Here is a 25,984-nt window from a genome sequence, read left to right as displayed (position 1 = left end):
AGTAGAAAAGATGTGGCTGAGAAGGGGCAGAAAGAGCCTCGCGAGCATCAGCACTAGGAGAGGCAACTGACTTCATCCTGAGAGTCTCAGGGGAGTGGAGGCTGCCCCTTCCTAAAAGAACTGGCAGGACTGGCCATGAGCCAAGTAGAGAACAGCTGCTGCTGACTGAGAGAGAAGCTGTGCAGCCTTAGGCAATTCAATCAACCTCTCTCGGCCAAGGTCAATATAATAATGCCTGCTTTACTGACCTTAGTGAATTGTTACGATGTTCAATGGTGAAAGAGAGTTGTAAAATGTGAAGTGCAATTAAATGTATAGGTGCGATATTATCACCAGAACTTCTTAGGCTGGGGGTACCCAACTATGGCTGCACACAAGAACTTCTAGAGACATTTTTTTTTTTTAATCCTGCACTTGGAAACCACCCTAGATCAGTTATTCAAATTAGGGCAGGCAGTCAGCAGAAGGACAGGAAGTGGTACTCTTTTCAAAAGAATCTGGTGATGCTGATATCCTATGAAGGTTGAGACCTGCTACCTAAGACTTCCCCAAACTCCCTGAAGATGATCACTCAGAGCACGTTTTTTAAAAAAGCATATTCTCAGGTTTCTCCCAGATCTTCTGAATCAAAATTTCAAGGGGTCCTGGCAACCTCTATATTTAGCAAGCAATAAGAGCAATGTGGACACATTATGCCAGTGAAAAGTTTTCAATTAGCTCCTTTTCTACTGGATAATCATATCCAGCAATGCTTCTGGACAGCACAGGCAAATCAGCTCAAGGAGGGGAAGCACCCTCCTCAGACGATAAGTACAGACATGCTTTGGGGGGATGGGGTTATAATAGATGGCCAAATCCCATCCTATTCCTGCTCCACCGGAGTGAAACTCCAATTACAAAATGACACATTTCCCAGCCAAAGTGCCTGGGAACCTTAAGATAAAAAGGAAACAATGATGAGTTATCTATAACTAACAGCATCAATTATGAGTGCTTTATTGTTGTGTCAATAGATTTTCAGGCTTTCTTGCTTCACACTCTGCTAAGTCTGTTCCATTCATAAAACTATACAAACACATGCATATCGCACATGCACTCAAAAACACAGAGACCCCAAGCTCGTCAAACACACAAATGGGAGGACGAAGAGGATGACAGGAGCCGGTGAACTCTCATCAGGCAACTGCATTACTCCATTCTAGCATTATTTGCAGGATTCCATGCTACATCAGCGATGTTCCCAGGTAACAGGACCCCAGGGATTCTTCATTTTAGCTCTTTCATCCCACAGGGGCAATACTAGCTTAGCAGATAAGAGCACGACTCTGGAGCCAGACTGCCTAGGCTGAAATCCTAGCACCCCACTTATTGGTTGTGTGTGACTCTGGGCAAGCTACTTCTGTGAAATGGAGATAATAACGGGGCAACTGGGACGATTAAATGCGTTGGTACACATAAGACCTCAGAGACATGCCTGGCACACAAGATGCTACGTGAGTGTCCGCTGCTATCAGTGATTGTTGTTTCTGTTGTTGCTTTACCATAGGTGAGAAAGGTGATACCTAGAAAATTAATTGCTCACTTGGTTCACATCTCTTGACTCTTTTAGGAGTACAGCCAAGAAAGGAGTCATAAATGTGAACAAATAGCTACACTACAAGTGTTCGTTGTAGCATCATTCATTAGAAGCAACCTGAATGTCCAATAGGAAGTGGGTTACCAAAAGAATGCTGCATCTCTATGACGGCTATGTAGTAATTGCCTGAGAAAACTAGAGATATAATAGGAAGCTTTTCAAATGAAATGCTGAATGATCTCTATAGAGATACAGATACAGACATAGACAAAGTTAGTCTGGGGGAAAAATACAACTGAGTTCCAACACTGAGTGTGTCTATGGAGATACACATACAGACATAGACAAAGTTAGTCTGGGGGAAAAATACAACCGAGTTCCAACACTGAGTGTCTCTACAGAGATACACATACAGACATAGACAAAGTTAGTCTGGGGGAAAAATACAACCGAGTTCCAACACTGAGTGTCTCTACAGAGATACACATACAGACATAGACAAAGTTAGTCTGGGGGAAAAATACAACCGAGTTCCAACACTGAGTGTCTCTACAGAGATACACATACAGACATAGACAAAGTTACTCTGGGGGAAAAATACAACCGAGTTCCAACACTGAGTGTCTCTACAGAGATACACATACAGACATAGACAAAGTTAGTCTGGGGGAAAAATACAATGAGTTCCAACACTGAGTGTCTCTACAGAGATACACATACAGACATAGACAAAGTTAGTCTGGGGGAAAAATACAACCGAGTTCCAACACTGAGTGTCTCTACAGAGATACACATACAGACATAGACAAAGTTAGTCTGGAGGAAAAATACAACCGAGTTCCAACACTGAGTGTCTCTACAGAGATACACATACAGACATAGACAAAGTTAGTCTGGGGGAAAAATACAACCGAGTTCCAACATTGAGTGTCTCTACAGAGATACACATACAGACATAGACAAAGTTAGTCTGGGGGAAAAATACAACCGAGTTCCAACACTGAGTGTCTCTACAGAGATACACATACAGACATAGACAAAGTTAGTCTGGGGGAAAAATACAACGAGTTCCAACACTGAGTGTCTCTACAGAGATACACATACAGACATAGACAAAGTTAGTCTGGGGGAAAAATACAACGAGTTCCAACACTGAGTGTCTCTACAGAGATACACATACAGACATAGACAAAGTTAGTCTGGGGGAAAAATACAACGAGTTCCAACACTGAGTGTCTCTACAGAGATACACATACAGACATAGACAAAGTTAGTCTGGGGGAAAAATACAACCGAGTTCCAACACTGAGTGTCTCTACAGAGATACACATACAGACATAGACAAAGTTAGTCTGGGGGAAAAATACAACCGAGTTCCAACACTGAGTGTCTCTACAGAGATACACATACAGACATAGACAAAGTTAGTCTGGGGGAAAAATACAACCGAGTTCCAACACTGAGTGTCTCTACAGAGATACACATACAGACATAGACAAAGTTAGTCTGGGGGAAAATACAACCGAGTTCCAACACTGAGTGTCTCTACAGAGATACACATACAGACATAGACAAAGTTAGTCTGGGGGAAAAATACAACCGAGTTCCAACACTGAGTGTCTCTACAGAGATACACATACAGACATAGACAAAGTTAGTCTGGGGGAAAAATACAACCGAGTTCCAACACTGAGTGTCTCTACAGAGATACACATACAGACATAGACAAAGTTAGTCTGGGGGAAAAATACAACCGAGTTCCAACACTGAGTGTCTCTACAGAGATACACATACAGACATAGACAAAGTTAGTCTGGGGGAAAAATACAACCGAGTTCCAACACTGAGTGTCTCTACAGAGATACACATACAGACATAGACAAAGTTAGTCTGGGGGAAAAATACAACGAGTTCCAACACTGAGTGTCTCTACAGAGATACACATACAGACATAGACAAAGTTAGTCTGGGGGAAAAATACAACGAGTTCCAACACTGAGTGTCTCTACAGAGATACACATACAGACATAGACAAAGTTAGTCTGGGGGAAAAATACAACGAGTTCCAACACTGAGTGTCTCTACAGAGATACACATACAGACATAGACAAAGTTAGTCTGGGGGAAAAATACAACCGAGTTCCAACACTGAGTGTCTCTACAGAGATACACATACAGACATAGACAAAGTTAGTCTGGGGGAAAAATACAACCGAGTTCCAACACTGAGTGTCTCTACAGAGATACACATACAGACATAGACAAAGTTAGTCTGGGGGAAAAATACAACCGAGTTCCAACACTGAGTGTCTCTACAGAGATACACATACAGACATAGACAAAGTTAGTCTGGGGGAAAAATACAACCGAGTTCCAACACTGAGTGTCTCTACAGAGATACACATACAGACATAGACAAAGTTAGTCTGGGGAAAAATACAACCGAGTTCCAACACTGAGTGTCTCTACAGAGATACACATACAGACATAGACAAAGTTAGTCTGGGGGAAAAATACAACCGAGTTCCAACACTGAGTGTCTCTACAGAGATACACATACAGACATAGACAAAGTTAGTCTGGGGGAAAAATACAACCGAGTTCCAACACTGAGTGTCTCTACAGAGATACACATACAGACATAGACAAAGTTAGTCTGGGGGAAAAATACAACCGAGTTCCAACACTGAGTGTCTCTACAGAGATACACATACAGACATAGACAAAGTTAGTCTGGGGGAAAAATACAACCGAGTTCCAACACTGAGTGTCTCTACAGAGATACACATACAGACATAGACAAAGTTAGTCTGGGGGAAAAATACAACCGAGTTCCAACACTGAGTGTCTCTACAGAGATACACATACAGACATAGACAAAGTTAGTCTGGGGAAAAAATACAACGAGTTCCAACACTGAGTGTCTCTACAGAGATACACATACAGACATAGACAAAGTTAGTCTGGGGGAAAAATACAACCGAGTTCCAACACTGAGTGTCTCTACAGAGATACACATACAGACATAGACAAAGTTAGTCTGGGGGAAAAATACAACCGAGTTCCAACACTGAGTGTCTCTACAGAGATACACATACAGACATAGACAAAGTTAGTCTGGGGGAAAAATACAACGAGTTCCAACACTGAGTGTCTCTACAGAGATACACATACAGACATAGACAAAGTTAGTCTGGGGGAAAAATACAACCGAGTTCCAACACTGAGTGTCTCTACAGAGATACACATACAGACATAGACAAAGTTACTCTGGGGGAAAAATACAACCGAGTTCCAACACTGAGTGTCTCTACAGAGATACACATACAGACATAGACAAAGTTAGTCTGGGGGAAAAATACAACGAGTTCCAACACTGAGTGTCTCTACAGAGATACACATACAGACATAGACAAAGTTAGTCTGGGGGAAAAATACAACCGAGTTCCAACACTGAGTGTCTCTACAGAGATACACATACAGACATAGACAAAGTTAGTCTGGGGGAAAAATACAACCGAGTTCCAACACTGAGTGTCTCTACAGAGATACACATACAGACATAGACAAAGTTAGTCTGGGGGAAAAATACAACGAGTTCCAACACTGAGTGTCTCTACAGAGATACACATACAGACATAGACAAAGTTAGTCTGGGGGAAAAATACAACCGAGTTCCAACACTGAGTGTCTCTACAGAGATACACATACAGACATAGACAAAGTTAGTCTGGGGGAAAAATACAACCGAGTTCCAACACTGAGTGTCTCTACAGAGATACACATACAGACATAGACAAAGTTAGTCTGGGGGAAAAATACAACCGAGTTCCAACACTGAGTGTCTCTACAGAGATACACATACAGACACAGACAAAGTTAGTCTGGGGGAAAAATACAACCGAGTTCCAACACTGAGTGTCTCTACAGAGATACACATACAGACACAGACAAAGTTAGTCTGGGGGAAAAATACAACCGAGTTCCAACACTGAGTGTCTCTACAGAGATACACATACAGACATAGACAAAGTTAGTCTGGGGGAAAAATACAACCGAGTTCCAACACTGAGTGTCTCTACAGAGATACACATACAGACATAGACAAAGTTAGTCTGGGGGAAAAATACAACCGAGTTCCAACACTGAGTGTCTCTACAGAGATACACATACAGACATAGACAAAGTTAGTCTGGGGGAAAAATACAACCGAGTTCCAACACTGAGTGTCTCTACAGAGATACACATACAGACATAGAGAAAGTTAGTCTGGGGGAAAAATACAACCGAGTTCCAACATTGAGTGTCTCTACAGAGATACACATACAGACATAGACAAAGTTAGTCTGGGGGAAAAATACAACCGAGTTCCAACACTGAGTGTCTCTACAGAGATACACATACAGACATAGACAAAGTTAGTCTGGGGGAAAAATACAACCGAGTTCCAACACTGAGTGTCTCTATAGAGATACACATACAGACATAGACAAAGTTAGTCTGCGGGAAAAATACAACCGAGTTCCAACACTGAGTGTCTCTATAGAGATACACATACAGACAAAGACAAAGTTAGTCTGGGGAAAAAATACAACCAAGTCCCATCACTGAGTGTCTCTGGTGGTGGGGATATGGGATTTTTATTTTCTCCCTTATAGTTTTCTAAATTGGGGTAATTTTCTATGATGAGCAGATATTCCTTTTAGAGTCTGAAAATAAAGTGTTCAATTGAAGCAACTTGCTCAAGGTCAAACAGCACATTAGGAGCCCACACGGGCTTCCTATCCCCGTCCAGGAATTGTGAGGCTTCATGAGGCTGCACTAAGAGTAGGAAGGAAGCTGAGAGGGATGAGAATGATGAACACACGTCAAAAAGCAGCAGGACCTTGGTGGAGCCGTGCAGGGCTAGGCCCCAGCTCGGAAGCTTCCCAGGGCAGAGCTGTGAGGTCAGAGCTAGACACTTTTCCAGGGACTTTTCTATCCCAGAGCCACCCTGTGGCACAGTGAGGTGACCCAGGCACTACAATCCAATGCCTGCCCTTGGGGCTGCTCACTGCTCTCTCCCAGAAATGGAAAAAGCCAGCTTCTATTTTGTCTAAGGATACCAGAGAGTAACACCAACCTTGCTTTCCTTTGTCCTTTCTACAGACTTCTTCCTCTAGTGTGGAGTCTGAGACCCAGGGAATACTGGTTCGCATCCCTGCTGGGCCGCACTCCCCTGCTTCTCCTTAATATAGAAATGTCTTTTCTTGCCCAGCATTTTTCCCATCATAATGCCAAGGTGCTTGAAACGGCCAAAACCAAGGAATGTTTATTTTGCAACACCGAAATAAAGAAGGATCTGGAATCACTTAATAACTAGGATAGACTTCATCTAAGAAAAATAGAAAGAAAGGAGGGAGGGAAGGAGGAGGGAAGGGCGAGAGAAAGGAAAGAAGGAAGGAGGGAAGGAGGGAAGGAAGGAAGGAGGGAGGGAGGGAAAGAAGGAAGCAAGGAAAGAAGGAGGAAGGAGGAAAGAGGGGAGGATGGAGGGGAGGAAGGAGGAAAAGAGGTAGGGAAGGAAGGAAAGCAAGAGGGAGGATGGAGGAGAGGAGGAAAGGAAGGAGGGAGGAAGGAATAGAAGCAGAAAGGAAGGAGAAGGAAGACGTTTATCATTGCTTGACAGTAGACAAAAATTATTGTATCTCTTTCAAAACTTTGCTACAACCTGCTCAGTATATTTTTAAATGTAAGTTCTGATCTTTGTAAAATAATAGACTGGAGTATATGAGCTCTGAAATTCAGTGATTCTACATAAAGTTGAAAACCTAGTAACTCCAACACTCTTTTTCAAACATCACTCCAGTGGCAAAAGCCAAGCAATAAAGTCTGTCAAGTTTTCAGGAAGCCAGCTGCACATCTGATTAATACGCTTGGGTATCTGCAGAATTTTCAAGCAGAAACCCAGTCGTCGAATCCAATGACCTCACTTTACAGTGAAGACTCTGGTGGGAGAACAATACTAATGGCTACCATTTGCTGAGGGCCAGGCAGGTGACATGCGTAGGGTCACACAGCAGGTTAGTGACAGACCCAGAACTGGATGCAATCCTCATCCACCCCACAGTCCACTTCTTCTGACTTTTAGTGGCTTTAATACCAGAAACTTTTCCTCATGGCTCAAGATGTACAGAAAAGGAATTGGTACAAAGGCAACAACAGGACAAGAGCAACTACATCCTTTCTGCTTTTGCCTCTGAGCACAGAAGGGACACCACGGAAGAAGGAATTTCAGCCTGGGCCAGTTGGTGAGGAGCAGACAGCAAGCCTCAGGCCTTGCTGGATGAGCAGAGGAGGGTCAGAGGTAAGAGCCCTCAGCAGCACCAAAAAAACAAAACAAAACAAAACAAACAAACAAAAAACACCTAGCAGAAAACAGCTTTCCAGGGGACTGAAATCCAAGCACCAGAGGAACCAGGTCCAACTGTGGTGTGTCAGCACCAGAAATGCTTTGGGAGAAAGGACAAATGTCGCACTTGAAAACAGTGTTTAGGAAGATGGAAAAGAATACTGAGAAAACCTGGTTACATACAACTCACTGCTGGTATTTGCATCTTTCTCAGATTGTGAGTAAGATTTCATAAATAGGATAGTTAGTAAAGGTTATCATGAATGTTTTCATCAAAAGGTTTTAGTTAGAAAAGTGATTGTAAAAAAAATCCATGTTACAATTTTTGATTTGGTTAACAACGTGCCTAGGAATTGGCTGTTACACTGTAAGGCAAAAGCCATGCAGACGACCTCATTTGCCTGGCAGAGTGCATCAGATCTGTGGACATTTCCTAGCAAGGTAGCGCTAAACCTAATGAATAAGTCCAACTCTTACTGCTATTTTCTCAAAGACTTCTATCTAAGAAGACTTATAAGGACTATAGGGAAGAGGATGTCTTTTATCACATTATTCAGAGCCTTATCAAAACACCATTTCTGTTTCTGCACAACTCAAGAGGGGTGTGAAGAACTTTAAGAAGGTTCATAAGAACCCACAGAATGGTCCAACTGAAAAAACCTTTCATAGCTGAGGGTCCATGCACTCAAATCCATTGCAACAAGCTTCAGATCTCTTCGAGTTTTTCAAAATGTATTTGTTGGATGAGTTTTGGGGGTATGTGAGCAGACATTGCTATAAAATGGGGATGGAGATTCTGTGGTAAAAATTTTAAAGAAATGTAAGAAGTTGAAAAACACTGGGTTAAAGAAGTGAAATAGCTTTACTGTTGCAGGACTTCTCAGAGCCTTTAATTTTATGTTCATATGCATTGTGCATCTCCAAGAGGCAGCATTTCTGAAACGTAGTGCCTGGGGATTCTTTCTTCATGGAAAGTTGCGTAGGATTGATGTTCTGCAGATCACATTTGAGGAATTCTGGCATGAGTTATTCTAGGTAATAAGGTCACTTGAGTATCCATTTCAGCAGAAGACAAAACAGGAGGAAGGAAGTTTAAAGTGTAGCAGGAGATGTGTAACTGAGAAATGAGGAAAACATCCTGACAAAGGGTGCTCAAACACAAGTAGCTTGAAGGAGTCTATATTCTCTTTCTCTGGGCATTTTTCAGAATAAGCCCGGAATAATCTAGACATTTTTCTAACACACAGCAAGGCAATTAATTCCATGACTTTTAGAATTCTCTTCCTGCTCAATTATTCCCTGTCATCTGTCCTTATTCTCTATTGATATATTAAGTGAGTTCAGCTGACTGGCTTGCAAATTAAATACATCCCTGAAATGTTGAAGGTAAAGCCAATACATCCTCTGTAAGTTGAGTCTGTTTTCCACAGATTTGTATTATAATTGCAAAGAAAAGTGTTGACCTTACGCATCGGGGAGGAAGCATCCTACCTGCACCCTTGTGCATTTCTTCCCGCTCATTCTCCCGCATACGGCAGCCCACAGGTCAGCCAAGTGAATAGCTGAGTCATGCGATCCTTCCACACTCAGTCATTCAACCACTCTGTGGATTCCCAAGTTTTCTGGAAGTTCTCGCTGATCTCAGGGATTCTCAATGGGTAAGTCACCTCACTGCTTATGTTCTTTCTCTAGGAATTTAACAAAATCCCTGGATATTCTCTGCTGCTGACTTTTTTAGCAAGGAAACAGTTTCACTCTAAGAAGGTAGTAAGCCCCTTTACATGAGTCGCCTCTGGTATGACCAAGTGTTTGATGATTTCATAGCTGAATCATGGTCACTATTTGATCAGAAAGTCCAAATCTACAAAACAAGAGAAACTATTACATAGATGGACATATTTCCCAAAAGACTGATTTATGAGAGCTTTGAGTGGTTTTAACTGTACCTAACGTTTGGACAAGAGGCCTTGCTTATGCCTCAGTACTCTGTCAAAGTGGGCAAATAAGAAACAGACCACGAAATAATAACTTTTACTGAATGCTCGCCACATACCAGGCCTGCTAGCATTACCTGCTTTAATTCCACCCATTCACTGGCCACCATGAGGGATGTCTATTAATGGCCCCATTTTAACGTCAAGAGGAGAAAACCAAGGCTCAGTGAGGTTCTGAACTCTCCCTGGGTCACACAGGTAGACACCAGTGGGGAACAGCACTGGGAGCTGACTTCCTCAGGGTGGACAGATATCACCCTCTGCCTACATTGTTCACCGATAGACCAAGAGGGTCAGAACCATGTCCTCATGTCTCCTGTCCTGCCTCACCTGACACAGCTACAGGTGTGGGAAAGGCAGTGCTGCCCACCTGCAAATGCATCACTTACAGTCTGCATGCACTTACAGTCTGCATGCAGTAAGAAAAAGAGAGATTATGATAGATTTTCTTGGAATTCCCCATTTTATTTTATTTTTTATTTATTTATTTATCTTTTTGAGACAGAGTCTTGCTCTGTCGCCCAGGCAGGAGTGCAGTGGCGCAGTCTCAGCTCACTGCAACCTCCACCTCCCTGATTCAAGCAATTCGCATGCCTCTACCTCCCGGGTAGCCGAGATTACAGAAATCCGCCACCACACCAGGCTAATTTTTGTATTTTTAGTAGAGATGGAGTTTCACCATGTTGGCCAGGCTCATCTCGAACTCCTGACGTCAAGTGATTCGCCCGCCTCGGCCTCTCAAAGTGCTGGGATTACAGACATGAGCCACTGCACCCAGCCGGAGTTCCCGTTTTTGAACATACATTTTGAAAAATATCTCCTAGCTCCTACAATGAAAAAAAAGCTTTTTTTTTCCTTTCAAGTCTGATCAGCAATCCTCATCATTTCCATCATTTCCAATGCCACAGCATTCCTCTTCCTTCCACTGGAGGAAGGAATTATGATTGCATGAAGTGCACTATAAGCTAGTGTAAATTAATTTTTCTACTGACTACATGCTCTCTTTTAACTATATTATGTAGTTTTTTAAATATGAAACTGCTCACTTCTATTAAAAAGCGCCTCTGAGAGGAAAATAATTATATTATACATACACAAAACAACAACAACTTTTTGGAAATGCATCTGTTGGAAAAAGTGAGGCCTACAAGCATTCAAATGTAAGGCTCATGATGGATTTTATTTAATCCCAACCTGATTGAACATTTCCTGCCCTCCTGGAAAGGGCAAATATAAAGCTTAAAAAAAGGAAAACGTTTCTTATCTCCCTCCCAAGGAAATAATGTTGGACATGGTTCCAAATCTATGGTCATTTAGCTTTCAGCCAATAGGCTTCAAAGACAGAAGATTCCACCTGAGAGCTGAAACCAAATGGGAATAACCCAGGAGAGGCAAGATCGAATCCGGGGATGGCCATGGGCCTCATGACATCGCAGAAGCAACCAGACAGATGCATAGCCCATGGCTGGGTGGCCAGTCGTTATCAGGAAAGCCGCACGATGCCACTCATGAATCCCCACTCTGACGCCCACTCAGTCCTAGCCAGCAGGAGTGGAGTAGTGCTCCACAGTCTGACATCACAGAAACGGGAGGCGGTTCTCTAATTGGATACATCTCTGAACGCAGAAGTTTGCCTGATTTCTCATTTTTGTCATTTTGGTTGGGAGTTCTGAATTACATCACACATGCCCCTGCCTGCTTAACTGGACACAGAACATGGCGTGCTCTTGTTACTCTCCAGTGCCTTCTTCTCTGTGCAGCCTCACAGTTCCATCTCTCGTGGGTAGCTGGAACCGGCTCCTCCCGGCAAGCAGCCTTCATTTCTGCTCTCATTTCTGTTTTTTCCAGCAAACACACATACTCCCATCTCCATCTGACCTGCTACTTCGAAGTCAGATAGTTGATTCTGAGCCACTTAGATGAAATCACACAGGAAGGCTCTGAGTATGGCCGCAAGCACCAGTGTCCCCAGGGGTTAGCAGGTGACATAAGCCAGGTATCGTTTTCCCTCTTTCCATCTTTCCTTTTTCTAAACTTTGGTGGAAATGTACATAGAGAGAAATATCTCCCACCTATGAAAAAACATGGCTAGGGGCGTAATTAAAACTGACAGACGGGCCGGGCGCGGTGGCTCACACCTGTAATCCCAACACTTTGGGAGGCCAAGGCGGGCGGATCACTTGAGGTCAGGAGTCTGAGACCAGCCTGGCCAACATGGTAAAACCCCCTCTCTAATAAAAATGCAAAAAATTAGTCAGGCCTGGTGGCGGGCACTAATTCCAGCTACTCAGGAGACTAAGGCAGGAGAATCGCTTGAACCTGCGAGGCGGAGGTTGCAGTGAGCTGAGACCGTGCCACTGCACTCCAGCCTGGGAAACAAGAGCGAAACTCCATCTAAAAAAAAAAAAAAATGACAGACGGCCCAGCCTCAGCGGCAGGGACTAAGAAGTGATGGGCACTGGGCAAAGAGAACCCACGTCCTTCTGCAGGGGGCCGCTGTCCCTCAGCTTTTGCTGATGGTGGGTGGAAAGCAAACGTGCAGGATCAAGAAGCCCAGACCTTTGCTTTTAAGAGAAACCAAAACTTCAGATGTGTGTGTGTGAAATATTCCAGTATTTCTTAGTGTTGTGTTCCATGTGACTCACAAGCCACAAGTGACAGTTGAGGACCTCTTAGAAGGTAATCTGCCCAGTTTTAGGGAAGGTGCTCTGTGATTGCAATTTGGAATTGCTGGAGGCATGTAAAACCATAAACCAGGAGACTGCAGATGCAGAAAAAAGAAAAACAAAACACACACACATACACACACATGTCCAAGTGAGTAGAGGGTCTGGTTGGGGAGGGTGTGCCTGAGCACCTGCGTGTGCACACGTATGCTCTCCTGGGTGAACGCGATCCTTCCCCTGAAGCACAGAAAGCAGTCTTCTGCAGGGAACACAGCTATTTTCCCCACCATACCGGACCTTTTTTCTCTTTCCACCGATGCCAAATTGCCTTAAAGCAGCTGGGGAGTGCCTGGCTGATTTATGGCTCAACTACCAGGTCTTCTGGACACGTTCTTCCTCCTGACCCTGGTCCTGTGATTTGTAAAAGAGCTCTGTAACTGACAGTAACTTCTCTTTCTCTATCTGGGCAACAAAGCGCAGGGAAGAGTCTAGAAGCTGGTTTCTGCCTCCCAAGGCATCAGAAGTCAGCGCTCCTGGGTAAGATGCTGACCTTCTGCATCCCTTCCTTCCGCTATAAAATTCAGAAGACTCAGATAACCCCTTGACTTCCTGATTTCCAATCTATGACAGTTTCCTTCTGTCTAGTCACTAAATTTAACAGAAAAAATAAAGCCTTAAGAGGTTAAAGAATCCCTTAATCAGTGAGATTAGAAGCCCAGAGCCTGTACATGAGCCTCTCTTTGTCCAGTGCTAAATACCTTGGGCCTGCACTAGTCCTCAGTCATTAGTCCTTCCTTAAAAATCCAGAAGCTGGTCATCTGGTTCTGGGCTTCTCTAGCTAGGCTCACTGCCTCTGTGCCCTGGAAACTCAGGGGAGGGAAAGATAAAATTTAAAATCACTTAATTCCATTTTCTATGGGCAGCTCTGCTAAGGAGTTTGGTTGGGTAGAAAATGAATAGTTATTTTTAAGTGTGTGTGTGTGTGTGTGTGTGTGTGTGTTTAGTGTGTTTAGGTAATCCTTACAGTTCCATTTCCCATGGGAAAATATGCTGGAGTTGGAGTTAGAAAATTTGGGTCCCAGGCACAGTTCTGCCCCTAATTTCCTGTGTGATCTTGGGCAAATTATTTCACTTCTCTTCTCTTCACTTCACTTTTCTGCATCAGTCTCCTTCTTCATAAAGAGGCATTCACTGCCCCCTCCATCTGTGGCCCTCAGCACCACCCTCTGCAATGCTCCAGGGCTTGAGGGAAGGGTTAAGTGAGAATTCTCATTCTAGTTTGGCTGGAAACAAACTTTGTTAAAGTATATACATATTACCAGTATATCCATCCTATTCTTCCAAGATATATTCAGATTATATTTCTGTATATTAAATCACACCGTAAGTGCAATTATTTAAAGAAATTCTGCTGTGAATCCTCTAGGCAAAGAGCCTTCTGGTAAAAATAGCTAGCTATCCTGAGTCTATTTTTTATGTCATATTTCATTTAAATGTTTATTTCAGAGAACAAAACTGCAGTCGGCAGGGACCCTGCCTTTCTCTGACGTGCAGGTAGTTTCGGCCCCACTCTCAGATGGGTGTTTGGTGCCTCTAAGGGTCTCTCTGCTGATTGGCAGTGGGAAGAGCCACACTTTGCTAAGAGTTTATTTCCTGCTAAACTCTTTAACTGGCTGCCTCTTCTGAATCTCACAGCAACTGTGTAAAGCAAGTAATGTTAGCTTCCTTATTTTGCAGATGACGAAACTGAAGCTTGGTGAGGTTAAATGAGGTACAGCTAATAAACAGTGATTCAGACCAGTTCTCCAACTCCCATGGCAGGCAAGCCAGCAAGCTCAGAATCCTCAAACATGAGGGCAGCCACGTCACCTTGCCCTGGGATGGGACCTTTGTAAGAAGCTGTAGTGGCTATGGCAGCGAGCTGAGGGTGAAGACTGCAATCTGGCCCGTGCCAAGACCCCTAACAAGAGTTGTCATAAATGCTCTTTAGGCGGAGTGAAGGCCAATGGAGACCCACAAGGGCAGGGGAGCTGGCTTCTTCCAACTACAAGGCCTCCTGTCTCCTCCACCTCAAAGAAGGACAGGAAAGCAGAAACATACCCACAAGAGATTAAAGGCTACCCCCACCTGCAAAGGGGTCCATGAAGGTGACTGGGGAACAGAATGCATGCTGAGGATGAGGACCAGGACGGTGGAAGTTTGAAAGCCACTGGAACAGTGTGGGAAAACTCTGAGCCAGGGTCTGGCTTGTGGGTTCTGTCCCTTCTGCTAACTCTAAGACCCTGCATTCGTCCCAAGGAAGAAGGCATGAGCAGCTGTGTGAGGAAAACTCGAGTGGAGTGTCAACAACTGAGAATGTTAAAATGGGAGAGGGAGATCAGTGGCAGTACTGAGGAAGGGCTCCATAGAAAGATGTTCCATGTATATATGCTACACACATATAGAAAATATAGCACCATATGTGTGTGTGTATATATATGGGTATATGTATAAGCATGTATGTATGTGCCTGTGCCTACATGTGTGTATATATGTTTGTGTGTGCATATATGTGTGTATACATGTGCGTGTGTATACATGTGCATGTGTATATTTATGTTTGTGTATATATATGTGTGTGTATATGTGGTTTTGTGTGTGTATATGTGTATATATGTGTATGTGTGTGTATTTGTGTATGTATGTATGTGTATATATGTGTATGTATGTATATATATTTATGTGTGTATATATGTATGTATGTATACGCATGTGTGTGTGTGTGTGTGTGTGTGTGCGCACTTTCAGAGACTCATAGGGAACAAAAGCACAGGACACCCGCTGCTGCTCCATCAGAGACAAGCTGGCATGTAAACAGAAGTCTATATACACATTTAGGAGCTATGGCTTCATTCTTCTTGTCCAATAACAGTTAGACCCTCACTGCATTCCATTCTGTTCCAACTCCCCTGGAGAGGATGAAACACACATTACTGTGTGCCCTTAAATACATCACAACTCCTCTGAGCTTCAGTTTTCTTATCTGCCAAAGAAAAAAACAAAGCCTAGCCTACCTGCCTCATTTCATTGCTGAAGGATGATAATAACAGCTGACATTGTACATTTAAACACTGTACATACATTAATCCATTTAATCCTCAAAACAACCCTATCAGATTGGTACTATTATCCTCCATTTGACAGAAAAAGAAACTGAGGCCACAGAACTGTTTTATAACTTGCTCAATGTTACCCAGCAAAGGAGGGATTTGAGCCGCGACGATCTGGCTCCAGCAACTATGTTCTTCACTCCTTTGTTAAACAGCACGATGTCTGAAAGCACTGAACGTGTTTGAAAATGTTCTGTAAATGAATGGCACCATTCTTATTCTTGCTAGGACTATTCCCACTGGGAAGGATGCAACGCAAGGTCAGGATTCCCTGGGTGAGGATAAATCCTGCAGCCTCAGATCTGCAGCCCCACTAGCCAGGTACCACGCTTCCAGTGGCAAGTCCTCCCCGCCCCTCCCAGTTGCAGGACTGTCTTCCTAGGTTCTTTTTCAAAGCAGTGTCTCTGCTGCCAAGAGCAGGTTTGTCTGTCTCCTGGAGACAGCGGTTGTCAAGCCCTGAGAGAACAGCAAGCATGTCAAAAATAGCAGCGCCAGCAGACTGCGTGGCTGCAATTTCCTTTTGAAATGTCGGCTTTGCTCTCACCAAAGAGCCAGGGTCTGTCTGCGCTCCTTGCAGCCTGCAGCAGAAGCTGCTTAAGATTCCAAAATGTTTTCTAGGAGGAGGTAAAGTGTATCTGCTGTGGCTCGTGACCGAGGAATGAGGAATTCTCTTTAGAGTAACAATGAAGAGGTTGGAGTTGGATTTAAAAAAAAAAAAATTGTAATAAATCTCATCAGGGCCAGTCCCCAAACAGGTCAAGTGATAGCCAAGGTTAGACCAGTGTGAATGATACTTCCTGTAGGGTAGGAACCTTTCCTCTTTTGTTCTGAAAACTAGGGAGTCACTCTCCTGTTGTTACTGTGCACCTTCAAACACAGCAGCTGCTTTGATAACCCTTCAAAGGCAGTGGCTGATCGATTTCCACTCCCCCTTTAGGGTACCAGGTGAAGCCAGGGGATGAGGACCAAGAAGACCAAGAGGCAGGGTGAAATACTTTCTCAAGTTCAGAACAAAGGGACGTGAAAAACATGACCATCCCCTACCCCACAGAGACCTCAAGCCCAGCTCAGAAAAGTGGTTCATCAGGAGACCTGGCAAGATGAGAGGCTAAGAGCCCATCTGTCTTTCTTCCCCGCGGCCTATGTCTGGGAAGATCCCTCTCCCTGCCAACTGCCAAGCTCCAGACCTTGTTCTGCCATGAGCTATCTGTGCAACCCGAGGCAAAATATGAAGTGGGATGGAGAGAGGAATTCCTACCACCTAGTAAATGGAACTCTTTTCCTCCCCTAAGTGACTGTGACAAGGTAGGACTGGAGCACACTTTCCTCCCCACTTCCTTCCCATGGCAATAACACACAGTCAAAACCCATGTGAGCCAGGATGGCAGCTCCAGCCAGATTGTCCTGGAAGGACCACGCTCTCTGGGAATCTATCTTGGAATGTATGTTGAGTTGCAGGCAGATAGAAATGCCGCTGCAAGCAAGGGCTCAGCCAGCGGAGAGGAGAAATGACAAGCCACAGGACTGGCTGGTGCATCTGAGGAAAGCACCAAGGGGAGGCAAGGGAGGGTCCGGTGGGCACAAGGCAAAGCAGGCCAAGAGGAGATCAGAGTCTGGGAGAGAATCATCGCAAGGCTCAGTAAGACAAATGAAGGCCGTTACTGCCCACTTCTTTTGTTTACCCGAAGCACCAAAGACGGCTGGGACCTCGTCATAGGGCTGTTAAGCATCAATAACGACTGTAGAGGGACTGTAGGGAAGGGGCCAGGGAAAATAAAACCTTTATGTACCCACAAAAAAAGAATTTCAAAAAATTCAAAAATAAAATAATAACCATAGTAGATAAATAAATAAAACCTTGGGCCCTGTGCAATCTCTTAAGGAATTCTGAGTTTACAGGTGCAGGGATTTGGTGGGGTTTTTGGTTTGTAGGAACTTTTCTTGGAGGTTTTTTCTTTTTGCCAGCAAAGTGTAAGTTCCCTGGGCAAGCTCAAGGCCATAGTCCTATATAAAGAATAATGTTCAACACATATATCATAGTTCAATGCATGCTAATTATGCCCTGCACTTACCCAAAAAATGGCATGACATATCTTTAGAGGAAAAAAAAAGAAAAAAGCATGTAACTCTCGTAACAATTTGATATCAAAACAAAGCACACACAGACACACACACACACACACACACACACACACACACACACCAGTTCGTGGTATTGTGCATGAATAGCAACGATCAACTGCATATAAGCTCTAAAGTGTCCCCATGTGGCAGAAGAAAAAAACTGTCATTCTATTCTAGATATTGTCTGGTCCATTTTTAGACATGCTAAGCTTCTAGATTTATAGGACCAAACCGTTCTCCCAGCCCAGATGGAAAACTCCCAGATTATTAGACTCGTTGCTTTCTTTCTCTTTTTTTTCTTCACAATTCAATGATTTTGGGGTGCGATTTTTAGAGTTGTATGATTATTACTACAATCCTGCTTTAGAGCATTTGTATTACCCCCCAAAACTTATCTGCGGTCAATTGTAATAGCACAACCTTCAACCCCCTGGGGGCCCCTCAGGTTGTCCTAATGTCCCGCTGCAGGTGGGACTCAGCCCATGCTCTAAGACTTCTAGCAAGGAGTCCATCAATTCTCCTTGCAGACTGCCTAGTGAATCTTAATCCTCCTTGTCAAGGAGTGTTCCCTGCACCTTGCACCACTGAGATTTATGTCCTTTCCTTTTGTTCTGCCTTCAGTACCCGAGAGAGACAGCCAGATACTAACAAAACCTTCAAGTGAATTAAAGGCAGTTCTAAGGCCATCCCCGATTTAAGGCTTTTTCCAGGCTAACTCCAACCTTATGCCTGCCTCCTAAGCCCTCTTTTTTCTGTTTATTTGACATTTCCACTGTTCCTCTGTCTTTGACCTCTCTGCCAGCCTCCTAAGCTTGGAGACCCTGAGGTGGTCCAGGGCTACTCAGCAGAGGATTTGTCTGAGACTTCTCAGGGTCATTCTCTCCCTCCCAGCCTGCCTTCTCTCATTTATGCTTGCAGGTTCAGGAAATTTCTGGGAGACATTTTTCTGAGCCCATGGCAGTCTCATCTTGCTTGGTAGGTTCAGGACTTGCCCCCACAGAGGTGAGCATGGTAGGAAAGAATGGCAGAGTGAGAAGTCAGGAAAAAGTGGAATACTCCTGCTGCAGACAGACTTTAGCAAGCACAGCTGTCCTAGAGTTCAATGTGCGACCTCGACGTCAACACTCTAGGTGCTCCTGGCCACTGAAAAGGTGGAGAGAGGGAGAAAGACAGGCAGGAAGACACACATAGAAGGAAGAAGATGGTAAAACAGCAGACGGGGAAAACCAAAAGGAAGAAAACTGGAGAAAGGGGAAGAAAAGGCAGAAACAGTAAGAATGAAAAGAAGGAAAGGGAAAAATGCACAGAAAAAGAGATAATTTTTTAAAGGGACCAGCAGCATCAAGGGGACAGAAACAGAGAAAAAAGAAACTGAAGTCAACGGAGTCAAAGAGAAAAACACAGAAAAAGCGAGGTAGCCCCTGAGGGAAGGGGAATGAAAACTCTGCATCTCTCCAGATGCACACGCTTCCCCACCTTCTCTCTCTCCCCACTCCATTCTAATTTTGCCTGCAGGACTGAGCCAAAAAAGAAATTCCCCTCCAGTAGAACCTACCTCACCTGCAAAGACGGCGAGCTGTCCCTCCTCGCTCCTTGGGGACGAATATCCCGCATCTCAGGCTGAGGCTGGCAGTTCCAGGAAGTCCTCTGGGAGCTCTTTCCGGCTTGAGTCAGGTGTAGTGATGGCTTGGACCCTTCCTGTGAATCACCACCCCAGCTGTCCAGGCAACACAGAGTGCAATTTCTCTTGGTGCTCAAGGCACAAAATCCAAATAAAGAGGCTCAGGGTCAGAGAGGGATCACTTGACAAAATTCTTCACAGAAACTAGGTCGAGCTACAGCCTCTCAGTTTTTCTTCGATGTCTTAAGAAGAAAGATCTTTGAGATTCCTCTCAGGAGCTAGATAGACTGTTCCCGGGGAGGAAGAAGTTGCAATTCTCCACCTCTCATGAAGCTGGGAAGAGCCTGCCTCTGCGGAGACGGGAACTCCATGGTATCTAAGACTATGATCACACCTGGTGAGGCCCAGCCTGGCCGCCACTCCAAGGAGAAGTTGTTCCCTCTAAGGGCTCCCCTCGACAGCTTGAAAAAATTAATACTGACGTTGGTTTAACTGGTTGCTTAACATTCAAATTTCTGAAGAATCAGGAGTAAGAGGAGGCAGCTTCAATGACTGGGTGGGGAAACTAGGAAGAAAAGTCCAGACAGGAAGCTTTGAGGCCCTGCTTCCTCCACATTTTCCAAAAGTCCCACATCCGTGTCCTGGCACTCCCAGCCCCTAAGCCACGATGTGGGAGGTGCTCCCATTTGAGAAGCTGGGAAGATGTAGTCCCCTGGTCTCCCCTGATGCCCAAAGCAGAAGATAGAGAGAACAGTCTGGAAGGTTGCTACGGCAACCAGAGTCCCTGGTGAGCTGGGCTCTCCACAAACCCTTTCAGGCGTGCTCTGACTTGAAAATGAAATGTTTTCTCAGGGATGGTGATGAGGGTGATTACATACACATATACAGAGATACATGCATATAGGTCTCAACTTTTACCCTCGGCTGGGAGCTTCCCTTCTGCCTCTGGAATGGGCTTTTCTCTTCTTTCACCAAATAGCCAGCAGCAATGGGAGAGATTTGGAAAACTAGCACTTTCTGACCTCAGAGCAGGTTTTTGCATCATAAACATCTCTATCTTCTACTGTGTTTCAGGTTTGGAGAAGCCAAGCTCCCAGACAAGGTGACCTCCAGCCATGGAAGGATCCCCCTGAACATATCTAAAGAGAACCCTCCTTTCTGAAGGGTAAGAAGAAAGGCTGAGGGGCTCAGTCCAAGAGGCCAAGGAGGGATTTAGGGAGCCAATGGTCCATAATGGCCTATTCTTAGGCTTTGGATCCAAAGCAGGAACTCGGGGGGAAGGCCTTTCCTATGGGGGTATGGGGAGAACTAAAAATCAAATCCATGACTAAGATTCACACATTTGCATAGCAATGTCCCCAGCTTCCCAGACATTCCCCATGAGGTAGGGAGGGGAAGACAGTAATGTTCCCATTTAATGGGTGGGTAAACTGAGGCACAAAGAGGGACTGTGGACCCAAGTTACCCTGTAAAGTTATGGCAAGATCGAGATTTAGATCTGGCAGTCACAGAAGCCACACTGCCTCTCAAGCAAACCCTCATAAGGCTGTCCTCTTGTAAGTTGCTCTTCGAGAGAATAATTAAAAAAAAAAAAAATTATCATCAAAGAGTCTGAAAGCACAGATACAAAATTAAAAACATGTTAACAGTCCTTTCAGTTTCAGAACTGCACCCAAAAGATCTCAGAACAGTACATCACAGTTTATCAAAGGCAAAAAACAAATGGCAATGTTACTGAGAGAGAAAAGAGGGGAGGTGGGCAGGTGGATAGACGGCAGTGGTCTCACAATGGAAGAAAATGGCTTAGATCAAGTGGGAATGCCACCACGTCACCTTACCAGTGAGAGCAGGTCAAATGCAGCTCCAAGGGGGCAGAGCAGGCAAGTGTTTGCTTGACTCAGCAAAAAAGCCTCTTAGAGTGAGGCTGTTGGCAAAGGAATAATGCTTGTTCCTTATTCTAAACCACATATTTCATGCCCATAAAATGGGAAGAAACCCATGCTGCCATCCAATGTGTGCTTTTACCTCTCTAGGGCTTTAGGCTGGAGTTTGCTCGAGGAAGCCTTCAACAGCAATCCTAAATCAAATTCCCAGGAAGCAAGGTAGAGGGTAGAGAAAATTTGGGGAAAATGAAGGAGAAAAGGCTGCCATCTGCAACACGATTCCCCTGCCCCTTTGAGAAAACGGTATCTGTTTAAGTGGCACCTTGCTTCAGACTGTGGTCAAGCCAGTTGCTTGACTCTACTCAGACATTCCTCCTGGCTCTGTGATTCCCTTTCTCCAGTTCTTCTGCTCAGGAAGGCACTTGCACAAAGAGTATTTGGCTCTGAGAAGGAACCTTCCTGGAAGCTGGAGAGTCAGGGCATCAGAGTGGGGAGGACTAAATGTAGACCAAACACCAGTGCCTCTTGTGCTGGGGCACACTTTGATAAATCCATTGGCCCCTTTGGTCCTGGACTAACCCCCATGTCCTCCAAGTGGTAAAGTTTGATTGTATTTTCTCTAATTCCATCCAAGTTTAGAAACGAATAACCTATTTTGAGGCTGTGCAAATAAAGACTCTACCAAGGGTCATCTGCAGGAGGACCAGTGGGTGTTACAGGGCACTGGAATAACAGCAAGTTGAGTACTGCTTCTGTCCTCCAGCTTCTTCCAGTTACCAAGTGGCCTGAAGCTAGGAAACACACATGACCCAAAGCAAAGAACACTAAGGAGGGAGCGAAGACTCAGATATGGCTGGTTTCCATCCTGTTGACATTGCTGTTCCTTGAGATATTATGAGTCCCAGACATGAAAAATCAGTCTTGAGGGAAGGTCAGACATAAATGTATATCTCATCCATATGACAGAAGCTGGGCATGATTGGGTGGCACCGCTGGAATTTAAAAATGTCACTTAGATGGATTAACCTTGAATGCTGCAGGGATTAAGCAACAAGGTTGATAGTCCAGGTATTTGGTCCTGGATGCCAGGTAGTGGGTGTAGGGGAGACAGTCAAGAAGTCAACTGAAGCTAGAGTGAGTAGTGGAAATGAGAAGGAAGCCTAAGAGACTGTTAGCTCAGTGCTCCCCTCCTGCAGGCCCTGCCTGCATGGGTCAGACCTCCGTGAGCATTCTTTTCTCTGCATAGGCCCGATGTGGCGTAGGAAGGTAGCTGGGTCTCCGTTCCCGGTTAGCCTCGGCGAAGTCAGGCTTGCCAAGTCCGTTGTCAGTTGCCCTCAGGTCCGGTGCTGGCTGCCCACAAGTGACGTGGGTATACTGGCCTTGCTCCTCCTGCTCCGTCTCCCGGTGGTAGAAGTAGTTGAAGTTGGAGACGATGACAGGCACAGGCAGGGCAATGGTGAGGACCCCGGCGATGGCACACAGCGAGCCCACAATCTTGCCCCCCACAGTCATGGGGTACATGTCCCCGTAACCTACCGTGGTCATTGTAACCACTGCCCACCAGAAGGCATCCGGGATGCTGGGAAAAAGCGAATCGTCATCGTCAGCCTCTGCGAAGTAGACGGCACTGGAGAAGAGGATGACCCCGATGAAGAGGAAGAAGATGAGCAGCCCCAGCTCCCTCATGGAAGCCTGCAAGGTCTTGCCCAGGATCTGCAGCCCCTTGGAGTGGCGGGAGAGCTTGAAGATGCGGAACACCCGGACCAGGCGGATGACTCGGAGGATGGCCAGGGACATGGCCTGCTGCCCATTCTGGCTGCCTCCTCCACTGGCTGGTTGCTGCTCCTGCTGCTGCACCAGCTCAGTGCCCAGGGTGATGAAGTAGGGGAAGATAGCCACCAAGTCAATGATGTTCATGATGTTCCGGAAGAAGGCCGGCTTGCTAGGGCAGGCGGAGAAGCGCACCAGGAGCTCAAAAGTGAACCAGACAATGCACAGCGTCTCCACCAGAAAGAAGGGGTCTGTAAAGAAGGAGCCCCCAAGAGTACTGAGTGAGGACGAGCCGCCAGTCCCCATTTCCCCAGGGGTGATGCCATGATGAAATGTGTAGGAATCGTCTTCATCCTCCTCTTCCTCCTGACTCCCCCTGGAAACTGGGGAGACTCGACTCACACCACCATTGTTTCCACCTCGACCATCTACACGGAACTGGGGTAAGGTCTCCAGGCAAAAGATGACTATGGAGATGAGAATGACCAACACGGAGACGATGGCGATGCCCCTGGCCGGCCCAGAGCTCTCTGGGTACTCGAAGAGCAGCCACACCTGGCGCTGGAAGGGCTGGGAGGGCAGCGGCTTCTCGTCCTCGCCACCTTCGGGCAGGCAGCCCTCGTCCTCCCGGAAGGCCGCCAGGGCCTCGTCCCCCAGCTGGTAGAAGCGGATCTCCTCCAGGAAAATGTCCAGGGGCACGTTGACCGGCCTCCGCAGGCGGCCCCCAGACTGGTAGTAGTAGAGGATGGCGTCGAAGCTGGGCCGGTTGCGGTCGAAGAAGTACTCGTTCCTCAGGGGGTCGAAGAAGCGGACTCGCCGGCCAGGGTCTCCGAGCAGCGTGTCCGGAAACAGCGACAGGGTGCGCAATTGTGTCTCAAAGCGCAGCCCGGAGATATTGATCACCAGCCGCTCGCTACTACAGCAGCCCCCGCCCCCGCCGGCCTCCGGGAAGTCTCCCGCATCCTGTTGCTCCCCCTCCGGCCCACGGACCTCCCCCGGCGCCGCCAGCGTAAGGGATTTCTCCGATCTCATGCCCCCTCGGAGGTGCGCTCCCCGCCACTAGGACGGCGCCCACGACACAATCTCTGGAGCGCGGCACCCGCTCCCCAGCTCCCGGCTGCGCCCTCTTTAGGGTGGGGCTCGCGCTCCTCCCGGTTCGCGGTCTGACCTGGCGGTTGGGTCCGTGAGCCCTAAAGCCCTGGTCCCTGCAAGGCGGGGTCTGGAGAGGTGACTGGGCGCTAGGGATTTGGTTCTGCGCTTCCCGTTACCCGCGCCCCGGTGCTAGAGCTTACTGGGATGCCCGGAACCGCACACAGGCGCGTGTGAAACTGGCTGCCCGAAAAGACGCGTGGCTTCGCCCCCAGCGGTGCCTGAGACCCGGCTCCCGGACGCAGAGGTCCGCCCTCCAGCCGGGCTAGCTCTTCCCAGTTCCCACTGCGCTCCTCCAGCCGCTCCGGACCCCCGGCTGCCGCTGGTACCGAAGCGCCAGATGCGCCTCCCTCCGGCTCGGCAAAGACTCCTGGCGGGGCTCGGCCTCCGCCCTGCGTCCACCGCGGGGCTGGGTCCGGCCAAGGTCGCGGTTCCGGCCGCCACGGCCGCCACCTCCTCCCTAGGAGCCGCGCCGCAGGCCTCGCAGAGGGCCCTGGGCTGCCCCGGCGCCCGAGCGCGGGGACCCACCTCCCCACGGCTCAAGGCTTCGCTGCTGCCGCCGCCGCAGCTGCAGCGGCTCGGCTCTCCGCTCTGCCCTTCCTTCCCAACACACACTCTCCAAGTGACGTGGCAGGCCCCGCCTGCTGCCCCCTCCCACCCCACTCCCACATCACACCCCTCGCCCAGCCAGGGGCTGCCGCGAGCCAGGGCGCCATGGAAATAGACGCACACTTGCCTCACCAGTAAGCTTTCCCGCGCTCTCCTGGCACGCCTCTCGCTTTCACACGTTCACATTCGCGCCCCCCTCCACAAGCGCCGGCACCCTATTACCACACCCCCTCCACCCCCGCAATCGGCTTTTCTCATTTTGATTTACCGAGTTGACCTGCGCAGTGTATTTCATCAATAAGAAGACACACCCCGCCCCACCACACAATACGGAGCACTGTGCATCCACTCATACAGAAATCTAAAGAAAACATTAAATCATACATTCTTCTGTCTTTAAGAAGACCCGTTTGCCAACCTCTCCAATATCTACAGGAAAAAAAAAATAGAGAAAGTATTTTTGAGATGCCTTGAGAGCTTCCAATTTAAATTCCAATATAATTCTCCGTCTACCTTTGCAAGCCTGGGAGGGCGAGGCTGCAACTCTCCTAGAATTGCAAAGGGATGGTAGAGAAAGGGTGGCAAGTCGATCAATGCCTTTCCCATCAGAAGATTTCCAGGGGAGTCCTGAGAGCCTGAGGCAACAGCCCCAGTGAGGAAGGACCCAGAAGATGGAAGCACCTCCGAGATACCTCAGCCCAGGGCACACTGCACCCTGGGGATCAATTGCTCCCAGCCACCCCGAAGGATGCATCTGGAATTTCTGCTTATTGGGTGACCAAAAAAAGGGAGAAGAGGGTGAGTGGAAAAGGGGTATGTAAGAGTGTTGATTGAAAAAATAATAGCTACATTTACTGGGCATTGAATATGTGCCAGCCACATTCTAGGTGCTTTCCCAGAAAGATGTCCTCTCCTTGTAGGCCATGTTACAACAAAGACCCCTTTGGCAGTATTTGAGTAGGGCAAAGTTTGTTGTAACAAACTTTGATAAGAATGGTTTTCCATCCATTTCTGTCTTTCTTCATGAGACCAGACAAGTTGGGGTCTGGTAGAGG

At 46.4% G+C, this 25,984-nt stretch overlaps 1 protein-coding gene across 2 annotated transcripts in view; it reads right to left on the bottom strand.

Annotated features, from left to right (window-relative positions):
* KCNA6 (potassium voltage-gated channel subfamily A member 6) overlaps positions 1 to 24,913 on the bottom strand; it is a 34,191-nt gene extending 9,278 nt beyond the window's left edge. The window contains exon 1 of one of the 2 annotated variants that reach the window (XM_054444719.1): positions 19,458 to 24,913. In XM_054444719.1, coding sequence (XP_054300694.1) covers positions 22,614 to 24,203 — 1,590 coding nt within the window. In that variant the 5' untranslated portion in view covers positions 24,204 to 24,913 and the 3' untranslated portion in view covers positions 19,458 to 22,613. Of the gene's footprint in view, positions 1 to 19,452 lie in introns of both variants that reach the window. The other variant, XM_054444720.1, reaches the window with a different exon arrangement.
* Positions 24,914 to 25,984: the final 1,071 nt, after the last annotated feature.

The sequence above is a fragment of the Pongo pygmaeus genome, chromosome 10 (assembly GCF_028885625.2).
Source record: "Pongo pygmaeus isolate AG05252 chromosome 10, NHGRI_mPonPyg2-v2.0_pri, whole genome shotgun sequence".
NCBI lineage: Eukaryota > Metazoa > Chordata > Mammalia > Primates > Hominidae > Pongo > Pongo pygmaeus.
This window is presented reverse-complemented; position numbering and strand designations above follow the sequence as displayed.